Consider the following 17,602-nt stretch of genomic DNA (forward strand, 5'->3'; position numbering starts at 1 on the left):
CTAAAGAACAACTTTTAAACTTACAGCCCCGTGCCCTACGGGCGTATCTGTGCCCTAACTTTGCACCACCCCTCTGTCCCTCCTCCCCACCCTCTTCATCATTAGGAATGTCCTGGAACATTTTCTCCATTCTGAACATTTGCACAGGTGTCTTAATGATCCAATCCATGTGCCGGGCTGAGACAGCTGAGGAATAGGAGACAATCTGCCTGGTGTATTCCTAATGATGGGGAGGGCGGGGAGGAGGGACAGAGAGGTTGTCCCAGCCTAATGCATACACAATGTAGGCCACGCCCGTAGGGCACAGGTTGTCAGTTTAAAAATAGTTTTTTTAGGACAATAACTGCATCTCTTGCAAAACGGACCCCACGACAGATCTTGGATTAAAAGCAGCTATCCAAAAGGTACAAGCGGTTTGGGGGGGGGGGGCAGATTTTGGGTACAGAGTCGCTTTAAACCAAAGCAATGCTCTTAACCCCTTAACGACACAGGGCGTATATTTACGTCCTGTGGTCGCCTCGGGGACTTCAGAGGGGGGCGCACGGCAACCCTGCTCTGAACCGCTGCGGTCCCGGGTGCAGCATGTAGCCCGGGTCTGCGGCTATTATTGGGCATGGTCCAATTGCTGTGCCCGCTAATCAGCATTATAAATGCAGCTGTCAGAAGTTGACAGCTGCATTTAAAGTGTGGGCTGTCCATGTCCCTGGTGTCTAGTGGGGTGGATCGCGCCCCCCCCCCCCACCCCCCCCCCCCGGGAAGATGTTCCGGAGGAGCGATCCACACATCCGTTACCTCCAGGTGTCTGCGCTGTAATGGCGCTATCCCGACTCAACACTCGATTGCTTCCGGCTGCAGCAGCATATATCTCCGGCTGCAGCAGCATATAACTATACAGCATAGATCTCAATGAGAGATCAGTGTGCTTATACTAGAAGTCCCCCAGGCTGTTATTATTAATAAAAAGCCCCTCCCCTAATAAAAGTGTGAATCACCCCCCTTTTCTCATGTTATAAATAAAAATAAATAAATAAATAAACAAACATGTTTAGTATCGCCGCGTGCGTAATCGCCCAAACTATTAATTTATAACATTCCTGATCTCGCACGGTAAAGTGCCAAAATGATCTTGTTGAGGGGCTACAGAGCAGAAGCTCCATTTTTGCAGATGATACTAAACTGGGTAAAGTAATCAGTACAGAGGAGGATAATATCATATTACAGAGGGATTTGGAGAAGCTAGAGGCTTGGGCGGTGAAATGGCAAATAAAGTTTAATGTGGATAAATGTAAGGTTATGCACTTGGGCCATAGAAATAATAAATACAGTTATGTGCTAAATAATAAAACACTGGGTAAAACTACTTCCGAAAAGGACCTGGGGGTATTGGTGGACAGTAAACTCAACTTTAGTGATCAGTGCCAGGCAGCAGCTGCCAAGGCTAATAAAATAATGGGATGCATCAAAAGAGGTATAGATGCTAAAGATGAGAACATAGTTTTGCCTCTTAAATCACTAGTCAGATCACATATGGAATACTGTGTACAGTTTTGGGCACCGGTATATAAGAAGGACACAGCTGAACTGGTGCAGAGGAGGGCAACAAAGGTCATTAAGGGAATGGGTGGGTTACAGTACCAGGACAGGTTATTACGCTTGGGGTTATTTACGCTAGAAAAAAGACGTCTTAGGGGCGATCTGATCACAATTTACAAACATATGAATGGACAGTACAGAGATCTTTGTAGTGATCTCCTTACTCCTAGGACTGTAACCATGACAAGGGGGCATCCTCTACGTCTAGAGGAAAGAAGATTTTATCATCAGCATCGACGCGGGTTCTTTACTGTACGAGCGGTAAGACTGTGGAACTCTCTGCTACATGATGTTGTCATGGCCGATTCATTAAATAAGTTCAAGGGAGGCCTGGATGCTTTTCTTGAACAATATAATATTACAAGTTATGGGCATTAGAATTCCGGTGATACGTTGATCCAGGGATTGTTCTGGTTGCCATTGGAGTCCGGGGGGGGAGTTTTCTCCCTGTGGTGGGGTGGTTGTGGTCTGCCTCGTGGGGGGTTTTGCCTTCTCTGGATCAACACAGTAGGGTTTCCCTAGGTTGAACCTGATGGACTCTTGTCTTCTTTCAACCTTATTTACTATGTTACTATGTTACTATACAGCCCAATAGACCAAATGTTAAAAGCACTATAAGGATGTGTTCACACAACGTTAAACTACGGCCGTAGTTCTCGCCGCAGAACTATGGCCATAGTTTTGCGGTGTGTGGCATAGCTTTTATGTTGAATGGGATCCCGGCCAGAGCGTACACACATCGTACACGATCCGGCTGGGAGCCCATGCGATATGTCAGTTTTCTGCGGCCGGAATTCAGTGAATTCCGGCTGCAGAAAGCCCTGTCAGTTCACACAGTGAAGCGAGCGGCCCCGGCTCCGTGGCCGAATGGATGATCCGGGCGCAGACCGGCCGTTCTGTGACCTGGCCGGGGTCACGGAACTGCCGATCTGTTACGACGTGTGAACATAGCCTAAGCCTGTGAATAGAGCGATTTTAAGGAACATATATACGTAAAAGAAATGCTTTCTTTTTACAATTTCACCACACATTGATTTTTTTTCTGGTTTTGCAGTGTACTTTATAACAAAAAATCAGCCTGTCATTGCAAAGTTGAATTAGTGGCACAAAAAATAAGGGCTCATGTGGGTTTCTAGGTGAAAAAGTGTCCTATGGCCTTTTTTAGCACAAGGAGGAAAAAAAACGCAAAAATGCAAATTGGCTCTGTCCTTAAGGGGTTAAACCAAGTTACAATTTTAAAAAACTGTGAGCTCTTCTTCCAAAACACTTTTAATCAAAGTTACTCTTAAACCAAGGTACCACTGTATTGATCCAGTGACATCATCAGAACCACCAGAGGCCGGTCAGCAATCCAATTTATAAATAGCTCACAGAAAAATATAAATAAATAAATAATGTTTATTTTCTTTTATTGCTAATATATGATGACTATCTTTGAGCAAAAACTGCAATTTTTCCCCAGCTTTTCATCTTGTGCACTATATTGGTTGGACAGGGATGTGGAGGGGGCACGGTGTTCAAAATTTATTAACAATTGGCAAAAAAAAAAAAAAAAAAAACAGGCTAAAAGTCTGTGTTGCTTCCAAGCTGGTGTAGATTTTTTTTCTCCCGCTGTGTGTGCACCTCTTGATAAATCCAGTGGGGATTTAAAATTAGAGCTGCGAAAAAAAAGGCACACATTGATGCCCATGGCCCTCATGGGTCTTAGAAGATAGAAACAAAAAACATTAGTGAAAAAATGTTAACCCTTGGAAAAGGGTTATTATTAGAGATGAGCAAACCTGGAGCATGCTCGAGTCGATCAGAACCCGAACGTTCGGTATTTGATTAGCTGGGGCTGCTGAAGTTGGATAAAGCTCTAAGGTTGTCTGGAAAACATGGATACAGCCAATGACTATATCCATGTTTTCCACATAGCCTTAGGGCTTTATCCAACTTCAGCAGCTACCGCTAATCAAATGCCGAAAGTTCGGGTTCGGATCAACTCGAGTATGCTTGAGGTTCGCTCATCTCTAGTTATTATGTATTATAATTGGAAAAACCTTGTGGCCAAGTGGCCTGGTCTTAACTGGTCTTAACCGTAGAAAGACCACAAGCTCTCTTTCCTCCTATCCATTTCTCATAGCAGATAGGAGGTTCCATTGATTTTGGTCCAACGTCTAACTCCTGAGAGCAGCAAAGTATCTGTTATATGATCAGTACCACTCACTGCAAATAACCATACGGATACAATCAGGCTGCCATATTATTGTACCATGGAGCTATTTTGTAGTGGCCTAAAAACCTACATTGCCTCTTACTCTGGCAGGCCCTATAGGCTATAGGACCTTGTGGAATGGGGACTACTATAGACTTATAGCCATGAGATGTGTGCCATATGGTGAGCATCTTAGGAGCAGATCAGATTAAGGGTTCCCAACTTCTTCATATTGCATCAACTGGAAAAAAAAAAAGTAGACTATTAGGACATAGTAGCAGCTTCTCTAAAATGGAATACCACATTGCTGAGGAAATTGTACAATATGTTCCTCCTCGTTGACTTAATAATCCCCTTAAAAAGCTCTAACTCAGGATGGAACATGTTCTCGTCTGATGAGACCACCATGAGGTATGTCAACTTTTCATTATATACAATTATATGATTACATTAGTTGTATGGACGGAAAAATAAAATATATACCAGAACGTCATTAGGTGGTATTGTAATTGGACTCCTTATATAAGGTACTGGGCACTGAAGGAGATGGGAGCCAAGACTTTTGGACTCAGTTACATGGTGACCAGCCCAGTCTTCCTGGACTATCTATGAAGAAGGTGCCCTACCTAAGTGAAGCAACCCGTAACTACAGCTATGTTATATGACCAATTCGTCTCTCCTAAACCAGTCACTGATACATATCAGGAACTCATGAGTCTTTGTAAAATTAGTCATTTTTTATTTTTTTAACTACAGGAAACCGATTTGAAACAATCAATGAATAAAGAAAGAAAATGAAGTCACTGATTGATCGTATAACATTGGTCTTTTTGGGAATTGTTCTTCCAGGTAACATAAATCTAAACTACATGTCGGTTATATATATAGTGGTGCCTTGGATTACGAGCATAATTCGTTCTGGGACCATGCTTGTAAATCCACTCCAAATCCACTCCAAATCCACTCTTAAACCAAAGCAAAACTTCCCATATGAAATCATAGAAATGAAGACAATTGTTTGTTTTTTTTTAATTCTGAATAACAGTTAAGACAAATGAAACAAACATTTAGAAACAGCTGAACATGTAATATTATATTACAAGTTACTGTATAGTATAGCAATTAGCATGTGGTGTATAATGTATAGTAAGTACATAAACCTGATAACACAGCTGCTGTTTGTAGATACAGGATGGAGCTGCAGATCCCCATCATAGCGAGAATGGGAAACACAAGGGCCGACAGAGACTGCGGGGAGTATGAAGGAATGAGCGGGGTGTAGAGTGAGCACTCTGTCTGGGGAGCTATGAAGAGATTATCTCCACAGTCCTGTCCCCTGATGTAAGCCCCAGCCTGACGTGGATCTGCAATGATTTGGAAGATGAGTGAGACTTCCTGGTTTAGAGTACAGGGCTGTAGACCCCGCTATGCAGACCATGCCCCTCCCTATTCCCGCTCCCACCCAGTACTGGAAACTCTTAAACCAAGTCATAATTTTGAAAAACTGTAAGCTCTTAAACCAAAACGCTCCTAATCCAAGTTACCCTTAAAACAAGGTACCACTATACTTTGTTTTTGGACAGGATGAAAAGGATATGGAGGCTATGGTGACACACTGTAAATTAAAAGCAAAATATGACTATAAAATAGGTGTAAAATGTAGCTGTATTTTCAATCTATAATGTGCAACATATTCAAGTTTCTGAAAAAAATTGTTTTTAAAGACATTATAAAGATACATATAATGTGAGCATAGACTGACTTTTTTCCATAGGCTATGTTCACACATAGTATTTGGTCTTTTTTCAACCAAAACCAGGGACGAGTTGAAAACATAGAAAGGCTGTGTATCTGGGAAAATATCAGAGAAGGTGGCTATCTCGTAACATAGATGCTAAGAATGATCATGATTACAGATAAGCGAATCGGTTAACAATTCGGTTTGCAACAATTTTATACCACAAAATTTACAAACTTAACCAATCTATACATACCTGTCCACGCTCCCCTGATGTCCCCTTCTGTGCTGTCAGCCGCACGCTAAGCCAACCAGTGACTGATGGACAGCACCACACTCAGCCAACCAGTGACTGATGGACAGCACCACACTCCGCCAACCAGTGACTGATGGACATCACCACGCACTCAGCCAATCAGTGACTGATGGACAGCACAACGCACTCAGCCAACCAGTGACTGATGGACAGCACCACACTCAGCCAACCAGTGACTGATGGACATCACCACGCACTCAGCCAATCAGTGACTGATGGACAGCACAACGCACTCAGCCAACCAGTGACTGATGGACAGCACCACACTTAGCCAACCAGTGACTGATGGACAGCACCACGCTCAGCCAACCAGTGACTGATGGACATCACCACGCACTCAGCCAATCAGTGACTGATGGACAGCACCACGCACTCAGCCAACCAGTGACTGATGGACAGCACCACGCACTCAGCCAATCAGTGACTGATGGACAGCACCACGCACACAGCCAATCAGTGACTGATGGACAGCACCACGCACTCAGCCAACCAGTGACTGATGGACAGCACCACGCACTCAGCCAATCAGTGACTGATGGACAGCACCACACTCAGCCAACCAGTGACTGATGGACAGCACCACACTCAGCCAACCAGTGACTGATGGACAGCACCACACTCAGCCAACCAGTGACTGATGGACAGCACCACACTCAGCCAATCAGTGACTGATGGACAGCACCACGCACTCAGCCAATCAGTGACTGATGGACAGCACCACACACTAAGCCAATCACTGAGTGATGGACAGCACCACACACTAAGCCAATCACTGAGTGATGGACAGCACCACACACGAAGCCAATCACTGACTGATGGACAGCACCATACACAATCAGCCAACCACTGACTGACGGACAGCACCAGACACGCAGCCAATCACTGACTAAGAATGACAGCACAGCACCAGTGATATTGGGCTGTCAATCTCTACTCAGTCAATCATCAACAAACTAAGAACAAACAGCGTCGTGGCCTATGATTAGCTGAGCCGGCTGTCACTGTTGTGTCTAGAGAGTGACAATCCACTCAGCCAATCACTGGCCGTAGAGCTGGCCCTCAGTCAGTGATTGCCTGAATGTGAGGGTGAACACAAAGAAGAGGACACTGGGGGAGTGCGGACAGGTGAATAAACATTTTTTCTTTTCTTTTCTTTTTTTTTTTGCTAATTTTATTGATGAATTTAGCAAAAAGTTGCTTTTTTAAAAGAATTTAGTTTTTTTCTGCATTTGCTTTGCTCATCTCTAATTGTGATCATAGCCAAACTGTGCAAATCTCTCCATTACAATTTTGCCCTGTCAGTTCAACTCCTTATTTTGGTTGAAAAAAGACTGACGGAAATACTGTGTGTGAACATAGCCATAGACTGTAATGCAGCACAGCCTTAGATTTAAAACACGAACATAAAAGCCTATAGCAATTTTGCAGTTGTATTCTGTTTTTATTTTCCGAATAATAGCATTAAGCCATGATAAATAATAATAAAAAAAATAGTATTAAGGCTACAGTGTGTTCTCATGTGTTATTTTGAGTCAGTATTTGTAGCCAAAATCAGAAAAAAAAAATCTAATGGAAAGATCTGCATATGTTCTCTGTTTTTTCAACCCAATCCTGGTTATGGTTGAAAAAAACTGACCTCTATGTATGAACATAGCCTAAATGTGGTATCAGTTATCAATAAATTTAGCAATTGATTCCCCAACGTTGTGGTTTCCTTTTTTCTGCTCTTGATATTTGTTCTGTATTAACCCCATAATTTCCACATATATATTTTTCAGGGTATTTTGCAGAATCACAAGTTAATTGGACATTTACATTACCGGATTCTATAGAAGCTTCAGTACATTCCACAGTGGAGATTCCCTGCACATTCTCCGCCCCTGAGGAGCCCGGAAACTTTCTTCTGACCTGGTATATGATAGATAGATATGGAGGCAACGACCATCAGCAGGTGTATAATAGTAATGACTCCAGGAAGGTCAGTGAGGAGTACAGAGGTCGCACCACCCTCATAGGTCATGGGAACAACTGCACGCTGAGGATCACAGATGTCACCTACACAGCCTGGTACTACCCAGAGATCAGCGGGGGCTCCTTTAACTTTAGCAATGAGCTGAAGCCAGTCAGGATCAATGTCAGAGGTATGTTCCACTTTGTCTATCTCTTTATCTATCTATCTATCTATCTATTATCTATCTATCTATCTATCTATCTATCTATCTATTATCTATCTATCTATCTATCTATCTATCTCCTATCTATCTCCTATCTATCTATCTCCTATCTATCTATCTATCTATCTATCTATCTATCTATCATCTATCTATCTATTGCTTGAAAATGGCAGCTTAATTTTACAATGTGAACCACAAGTATTGGAGTGCCACGGATTGTCTTTGGATATATAAATTCAGTCCTTGGTCGAGACCTGGGCCTGGTGGCACCACTCAACTACTAATTAGAAGTGCTGCTTCATTTTTCAACTATCTATCTATCTATCTATCTATCTATCTATCTATCTATCTATCTATCTATAATTAGTAAACTTACCTTCATAGAAATAGTGGTTCTGAACTTCTTCTATACCTATTGAAGGTGTCCAGGAAAAAATAAATAGATGATTGGTGACATACCGACATCCAGAACCTACAGCAATCTGCAGTGAGAACAAATTCAGAATCAGTCAGTTCTGTACTTCCTGAAGTGGTGGCACCAGATTAATGCAGCCTGTCTACTAGTGAAATAAATAGGAGCTGTGGCTGCAGTACTGTGGTGCCACCACTACAAGGATTGCAGACCGAACTGCTTCCGGCCCAATTCTTAGTTTAGTGCATTAACTGAACCAATTGTTGGCACTGTGTCAGTGAGGTATTGATAGCCTATGCTCTGAATAGGCATTTTTTCCCTCCCAGGACAGCCTGTATAAAGGTATTTCACAATATACAGAAGTTGAAGTTGAGATCCTTACCTTCTAAAAAAAAATAATAATAATAATTTAGCAGTTCATTAATATGTGACTGTATTCTCCCTGGCAGGCTGCTTGAACAGATCATCTTGCAGTGAATGGAGCTTTTCATTCCCTAGAACCATCAAAGCTTTGAGCAATTCCTGTGTGGTCATCCCATGCACCTTAACCCATCCAGACAAAGCCATGGATTTCAACTTACTTTGGTTTGAAAGATCTCCTAGGAAAGAAATAGAAGTCTTTAATAACAAAACACCCTCTAGTATAGACAGACGGTATAAAGAACGTACATTTCTGTTCCGGATAAGGAAAAACATTTGCTCATTGATTATTAATAATGTCCGAAAAGACGGACAGTACTACCCAGGAATAACCAGAAATATAAATGCCTACAACCTGGAGGGAAGGTTCTGTACAGTGACTGTCTCAGGTAAGAGGAAGAAGATTTTTTTTTTTTTTAACATATTACTGTTTACAAAATAATACATACCCTTACACCCCTTCTCCTATCTGAAAACTCAGATAAATAAATAAATAAATAAAAACAAAAGTAAAGAAAGAAAGAAAAAAATCCACATATCTTATCCTTTCCCTCTTTACTGATATTCCTCTGTCCACTTATTCCATTGTTTTATTATCTTACACTCACTACTTTTTCCTCTATACCATCATCTCAAATCTTTTAACCGTATTAACTGGGTTATGTTGTCTACAGACGGTTGTTCATCTAATGACGTGTCTAAAAAAAAAAAAAAAAAATCACCCTTAGGCCATGTTCACACAGCATAACATCCGTAGTAATCACAGCCGTTGTTGCTACGGCCGTGATTGGTGCAGAACTTACGTTGTGCTGCAGGCCAAGGGAATCCCGGTCGGAGTGTATGCACATGGTACACCCTCCGGCCGGGATCCCTAGTGGCGCCGTAGAAAAGTTTTCTGCGACCACTATTCATTGAATGGCGGCCACAGAAAACCCTGTCAGTGCCCACGATGGAGCTAGCAGCTCTGGATGATACCTATGATTATAGACATGTTACTATGAGTATAGACACCTGACTATTTGTATAGACACCTGACTATGAGTATAGACACCTGTAGTGACTGATTTATTGTCCTCATAGAGGGAAACTCCTAATCTGGGTCTCAACACAGACAAGGGTGGGGTCCTGGTAAATTTTACCTCAAAATAAGCACAGAAACAGGGGCGGCTGTCATTTTGATAGGAGTCCCTGCTTCTTTACAGTAAGCAGTAATGTTTACTGTTTACTATTTTTAGAAGGGATTGAGTGATGTTATTCTTCTCTACTTGGCTCCTTACACTCACTTAGTCAAACATATTAGCAGTCACAAAAGAACTATATAAATATATACCCTACACATATATAAACTACCTGGGCAAAGTAAATTCTATGCAATATGACATATTTTATCTCTCTCTGTAGATGTTCCACCTGATCCAGTAATAATCGGGGCTGAGAATCTTAAGGATTTTGTGGCAACTAAGATCACTTGTGCCGTAAATCATACCTGTCCCTTAATCCGTCCATCGCTAGAATGGAATATTCCTATCAATACAACTATGACGCATGTAAACCTAACTAGAGGAAATTGGGAGCTACATTCTGAGATGACTTATATCCCTTCCTTAAAGGACAATAATAGATCCCTGGAATGCACGGTTACTTTCCCAAATGGCCAGAAATCAGTCCACAAATTAGCCCTGCGTATTGAAGGTAAATGACCTCTTGTCTATTATTTTAACCTAATAAGGTCTACCGTTACCACCATAGCGATCTTTAGGAAAGAACATCAAAGTCTTACTGTGGAGGTCTGACCCCAAGGGATGAGACTGATCAAGGCTACGAGGCACAGTCAACCATATGGAAGACTGGACATACCTGTGTGAATAGTAAAGAAGACACAGTACTCATGGGCTCTCATTGTTGTCAATGGTCTTGTTGTTGACATCCCTATTACACAACAATCTTAAAGGGTTATATATCCCCTAGCTGCAGATCCCACTCCTGGGAACCACATGTATCTTCATATTGAGGGTGCCCCTTATGGCCTGTTTGAGGTTGCTGGATGTGGTCTGGAAGCGGAAAATAGCCAAAACAGTAGGCAAGTTTTGCAATTTTTGCCTCCCGATAACCTCCAGCAACCACAAATAGGCCAGAGGGGCCAGGAAGCCCTTGATCCTAAGACAGATGCAGGTCCCAGAGGTGGGACACGCATTTAGGGGACACTTATAGGATCTTTTGTGGATATGCCATACCTGTCCCAGATGGGTATATCTCTTTAAGAATAGTTAATATTTAGGTTCCCCTTGTAAGGGATCTATTGGTATAAACTTTTATATTTGAAAATAACATGACGTTAAAATTGAAAATAAATGAAGCACTATGGATAAATTTTAGGTGCCATATCTGTGTCATGCTCCACCTCCTCAGGCCCTGCACTAGACACAACAAAGCTTATCAGTTTTGTCGAGAGCAATATTTTCTTGGTCATCTATAGACCCATCCTATAGTTATACATGTAGTTAAAGGAGAAGTCCGGCCTCTGACTTTTTTCCCTCCAAAAAGCTGGGAAAGAGGTTACCGAATATAACCGCACGTACCTACCAGCACTGGGGTCCACTGTCCTCTTCTCCGGTTACTGCCACCCCCCCCCCCCCTCACGGCTGCTCCCTGGTCTGAGCCGGGACTCGGGTTGTGATGTGTCAGGCCCACTCAGCCAGTCAGGATCCGGGGCAGAGGCCATCAGAGCCCATTGCTGGAGCCGAGGAGGTAAGTGCATGTGATTATGTTCAGCCACTTCCTTTCCGGCTTTGAAAAAAGAGTCTGAGACTTCTCCTTTAATAGTCATGTACCCATAGTAACAACTGCTCCATTTTAATAAATATTTATTATTAATAACATAATATTTAATCTCTTATGCAGCTGGATCAACATCAGTTGTGGTCATTGTTGTAATAGCTGGAGTCGCTAGTCTTCTTTTGCTTCTATTGCTGATCTTCATTTATAAGAGGTAGAGTATTTTATTGATTCTCAATTCTCATGTCGTAGAATCTTAAAGGAGAAAATTTATGATAAATTGTAGGGGATTTGAAAATACAAAAAAATTGAATATATCGGCCAAAGGTGTCCATCTTGTTATGTAGACAGCCACTAATATTATCATGCTCATCTTTATTAGAGACTGTCTATATAATGAGATGGCCTCCTCCGACTTATATATATATTCTCGAAATGGGAACATGGCCAAATTGTGCAAATCCATTATAATTTTGCTCTGTTACTTCCACTTCTGATTTGGGATACAAATACTGACCGAAGTAGTACAAAAAACTATGTGTGAACATAGCCCAATGGAAAGAGACTGTTCAAGGTGGAAATTCCCTTCAAGTGGTTATATGATCTCATCCTAAGTTTCAATAATTAGAAAAAATGGACTGGGTTTTAACTAAACTAATGGGTAATATACTTCAATGCAACGACTGTGCTGATCATCCAATATGTAAAAAAAAAATAAATCTAACTGGTGTAAAGTAGAATTGCCCCTAGCAACCAATCAGATTCCACCTTTAATTTTTCAAAGAATCTGTGAGGAATAAAGGGTGGAATCTGATTGATTTCTAGGGGCAACTAAGACAATTCTACTTTACACCAGTTTGATAAATCTCCTCCAAAGACTATTATTGCTACACCAAAACTTTTCCCACTACTTGATGCCATGATGTAAAAATGATGTGCTCTGATCAAGGTGGATGAGAAGTAGACGTCTATTCTTACTCGTGTCTCGTTCCCTACATTAATTGTATCGTGATTTTTTTTTAAGAATGAAAACACATCAACCACAAGCAAAAGATGAGGTAGGTGCTGGAAATTAGTCCAATAGCAATACATATTATTTATTCCCTTATTTCTAGTAGTACCTACACCCAAACACTATACACCTCTAATACACATACTGCGTTAGCACTAAGATGCCAAAGAACTTCTAAGCTCTGGACTAGATAAAATGTTGACGTACTGGTAGTCTTTTAGATGGGACGATAGTTATATCTCTGGTGGTTTGCCACTAGGGATGGTCCGAACCTGACGAGGTTCGGGTTTGTACGAACCCGAACTCTCGGCAATGATGCCCGCTGTCTGCCCGCTCCGTGGAGAGGGTGGATACAGCGGGAGGACCGCCTGGAAAACTGGGATACAGCCATAGCCATAGGCTGTATCCCAGTTCTCCAGGCGGCCCTCCTGCTGTATCCACCCACTGCACGGAGCGGGCAGACAGCGGGAATCTGATGCCGAGCGTTCGGGTTCATACGAACCCGAACCTCGGCAGGTTCGGACTATCCTTATTTGCCATTTATAGACTTGTAGAGTCAGTTTTAGATATGCATTTTTATTTTTCACTCCTTAGGCTTGGTTCACGCTGTGTTTTTGCAGTCCGTTTAACATGTATGTTTTATTGGGGGAGGGGGCAGATGCAATAACTAATGCAATTGTGTGCAATCCATTGCGACCTATTTTTTCTTTGACTTCCATTATAAAAATGGAGCAAAAGGCTAAAAAAATTGAGAAAAGACGCAGGTTTTGACATTAAAAAAACATCACTTTTTGCCGCAATTTAACTGACTGCAATGGCAATGCATTGAAGTCAACGGGAAGACGGACGTCCAATACACACAGTGCATCGAATAACTGACGTTTTTACCGCGGACGTCAAACTGATGAACATGATCAGTATTTTCGGACGTCTTTTGCAAACAGCGGATGTTTTTAATTAGTTGTTCACACGCAGTTTTTCTTTTGTCACCGTTTTGTCACTATTAAATTCAATGAACTTTTCAATTAAGCCTCACCCATAAAGCTAATTAGTAACCCAAACTAGAATAATGTACAAACACCCGTCATTGCACTAAGGGGAGGCCAGGCAGCTGAATAACATCCGTTATTTTAGACTCAAAATAATGGCTGTCATTTTAAACGGAGCTGAAAAAATGTTGTGTGAACATAGCCTTATCCTGGATAATCCCTTTAAGGAAACTTTTTACAAATTGACTTTTTTTCTTTCTTTATGTAATGTGATGCATATTGCTGTGATTTTTGTATAGATGCCAGAAAGTCCAGATCTCACATATGCAAAGTTGGAGAGAACGGTTTCTGAAGATTACGACACACTAAAGGTGATAATATGAGATACTGAGGGCGATTATTGGCTGAACAGGTCGATATCACCTTGTGTAATAAGCCAGCAAATGAGAAAGTGCTTCTATGTTGGCTGATTGGGTCTTCTGGCTGAATATCCTCAGTCATTGGATGCAGGTCTCCCCATGTAATAGGGAATGTGCTGCAGACTGACTGCCAGAACGGGCCACACAAATGATCTAGTGATTTTACAGACGGCCTTTGGGCATCTAAAAGTAAACCCCTAAATCCTGCTTTTAATCTTACCCCTTCTGGGATCAGTGAATATTCCATTACTCATAATTTGGCCAGCGTGAAATTGAAAGCACTTTCCCCTTAAGAAAATAATGTTGAATTTTAAAGTGAATGTACCACTAGGTCAGTCAGTGGCGGTCTAAAAAAAGGATGTCCACGCACTGGCGCCTGCCTCTTAATATAAAAACACAAAGCAATGTACAGTACCTAGTGGTACATTCCCTTTAAAGGGTACCAATCATTCAGCTTGCGTAGCAGGATATCTTTTCAAACCTGGCAGGTTCCTTGTCTGCTCCTAAAGTAAGCAGCGCACAGAATCCTCAGAAGTGCCACAGTAATTGCAATATTAGTGTATTATAATGCAAATCTGCAACTACAAATATATCAGGGTTTGAAACAATATCCTGTTGATCACAGAATAAATGACTGTCATCAGCGGGGTCGCTGGTGTTGGTCATCAGCAGCAGACGTCTGTTGCAGATAGCAGTTGTCACTTGCTGTACATGGAGTTCAGCTCCTGAGCCTACTCCACACTCCCTTAGGGCTTATTCACACTTCCCGTAATCTACAGATTTGTATTTACGCATTTGAGTTAGTGCACATTGTTGCCTATTGGGCTATTCACATGATCAGTACACAAACCAATGCTGAAAAAAAAAGGACATGTCGTAGTGCAGATCCTCTTATAGAAATCAATGGGATCAGCTATTTTTACAGATTGTTCGTGTTTGGCATCTGTATTTCCATAAAAAAAATTATATATATATATATATATATATATATATATATATATATATATATATATATTTATGGATGAGTTATAATTCACATGTTGAAAAAAAAAAAAAAGGATTTACAGCAATATGGATGCACTACATATGTCCAATCCGTAACTTTGAGCGGATTGTACAGGTGGATAGCGGGAGGAATCAATCGACTTGATCCTGAACGTGTGCATAAGTCTTTACACTACCTTTAATGTTAAAGGGGTAGTGCAGCGCTAAACATTTATTCACAAAATAACACACATTACAAAGTTATACAACTTTGTAATGTGTGTTATGTATGTGAACAGCCCCCTTCCCCGTGTTTCCCCCCACCCACGCTAGACCCGGAGGTGTTGGTGCATTACACTTTCCGCATTCGTGTCGACCCCTGCCCGCCATCTTGGGACAATGACGTCGTCTTCAGAAGGCCGGCCGAACCGCTCCACGCCGCGTCATCAGCTGCTCAGCCGCGATTGGCTGAGCATAACTGTGCTTTTATTTTACTCCGTATAATAGTCTATTGCAGTTTATATAACTTTAATCTTGATTTCTTGAATTATTTGCAGGCTGGTACTAATGGAAATTCTACTATTGAGAATGGGAATGTAGCACGGCTCTATGAAAATGTTCAGAAGATTTGATTATTCCTTCCCTGATTATGCTGAAGCTTATTCTTACACCCATCTCTACCAGTCATCCCTACCAGTCATCCCTACCAGCCATCCCTACCAGCCATCCCTACCAGCCATCCCTACCAGCCATCCCTACCAGCCATTGGACTTCTGCTTCACTGAGAATTACGGGCTGCACCAGGACTTGACTCTGCTTTTCAAGCGGCAAATCCAGGTTCTACCTGGCAAAAATTGTATATTTATATTATATATAGTATACTAAAACGCTGCAAAAACTTGTTCCTATGTACATTTTAGAGACAATTTTGTATATCTGGACACATATATAGACATAGAGATATATACATCCTTGCACAATAATGTATTTCATGTTGGAAGTTAGATAAGTTTGTTTTACTGCAATAAATGTGAATAGTTTCTAGACTTTTTTTTTTTTAAATTAAGCTTTAAAGAGGTTTTATTTTCATTTGTTTTTTAAAGCGACTCTGTACCCACAATCTGTAACACCCCCCCCCCCCCCAAAACCACTTGTACCTTCGGATAGCTGCTTTTAATCCAAGATCTGTCCTGGGGTCCATTCGGCAAGTGATGCAGGTATTGTCATAAAGACAACTTTTAATCTTGCAGCGCTGTGTCTAACGGCCGGGGCTTACATTTGTATATGCATTAGGCTGGCACACCCTCTCTGTCCTTCCTCCCCACCCTCCTCATCATTAGGAATGATCCAGGAACATTTACTGCAGTTTGAGCTTTGCACAGGTGTCTTAACGATCCAGCCCATGTTCATTATACACACAGCTGAGGAATAGGAAGCAATCTGCCTGGAGCATTCCTAATGATGAGGAGGGTGGGGAGGAAGGACAGAGAGGTTGTGCCAGCCTAATGCATATACAAATGTAAGCCCCGGCCGTTAGACACAGCTCTGCAAGATTAAAAGTTGTTTTTATGACAATAACTGCATCACTTGCCGAACGGACCCCAGGACAGATCTTGGATTAAAAGCAGCTATCCGAAGGTACAAGTGGTTTGGGGGGGGACAGATTGTGGGTACAGAGTCACTTTAAGAGCTCCCTGTACTGGGGGGGGGGGGGGACAAGTCGCTTTAATAAAGTTAATAAAGTTGGATAAATTTGTAATTTTACTATTTACACTGAGTGGCATGTAATAAACAGTTTATTTAACTAAAACAGCAAAAGTTTGTTCTAATTTTGCTATTGCAAACAAAAAATATCAATATTAGTATGAAAATCTGCTATTTCAATTAAATATAAACTGTTACAGGTCGCGGTATTTAGTGGTATTAGCGGTATCCCGACATTTATACCGATAGCTGTAATATCTGTCTATTTTACCGATCGCTGTCTATTTTTAATTAAAGAAGCAAATTTAAGTTAAATAAATTTAGGTTTAATTAAATATACTTTAAATATATATATTTTATTTATTAACTGTTTATTTAATTGAAACAGCATTTTTTCTGAGGTGTCATTATGGACTTGGTGACCTCCTAGTGGTCTGGTCGAATTTAGGTTTACAAGAAACAAGCTTTCCCCATTGACTTTAACCCCTTCTGGACCGGCCTAATTTTCGTTTTTGCGTTTTAGTTTTTCCTCATTGTGCTTAAAAGGCCATAGCACTTGCATTTTTACATCTATAGACCCACATGAGTCCTTATTTTGTGCGCCACTAATTGTACTTTGCAACGACAGGCTGAATTTTTACGTAAAATATGCTGCGAAACCAGAAAAAAATTATATGCGCAACGAAATTGAAAAAAAGCAATTCTTTTTCTTTGAGGGGGGGCTTTGTTTTTATGCCATGTGTCCAATGAAAAAACTGCCATGTTATGTATGTTCCTCAAGTCGGAACGATTACAACGATATGTAACATGTATAACTTTTATATTATGTGATGGCTTGTAAAAATTCAAACCATTGTTAACAAATATAT

At 41.2% G+C, this 17,602-nt stretch overlaps 1 protein-coding gene across 1 annotated transcript; it reads left to right on the forward strand.

Annotated features, from left to right (window-relative positions):
- The first annotated feature begins 4,552 nt into the window (after nt 1-4,552).
- On the forward strand, nt 4,553-16,024 carry LOC138769795 (myeloid cell surface antigen CD33-like). Its single transcript, XM_069948479.1, has 7 exons — nt 4,553-4,639; nt 7,623-7,985; nt 8,880-9,239; nt 10,252-10,542; nt 11,752-11,839; nt 12,650-12,683; nt 15,587-16,024. The coding sequence occupies exons 1-7, from the start codon at nt 4,585-4,587 to the stop codon at nt 15,659-15,661; spliced, it is 1,266 nt and encodes a 421-aa protein (XP_069804580.1). The 5' UTR covers nt 4,553-4,584; the 3' UTR covers nt 15,662-16,024.
- The last annotated feature ends 1,578 nt before the right edge of the window (nt 16,025-17,602 follow it).

The sequence above is a fragment of the Dendropsophus ebraccatus genome, chromosome 12 (genome assembly GCF_027789765.1).
Source record: "Dendropsophus ebraccatus isolate aDenEbr1 chromosome 12, aDenEbr1.pat, whole genome shotgun sequence".
In the NCBI taxonomy this organism is placed as follows: domain Eukaryota; kingdom Metazoa; phylum Chordata; class Amphibia; order Anura; family Hylidae; genus Dendropsophus; species Dendropsophus ebraccatus.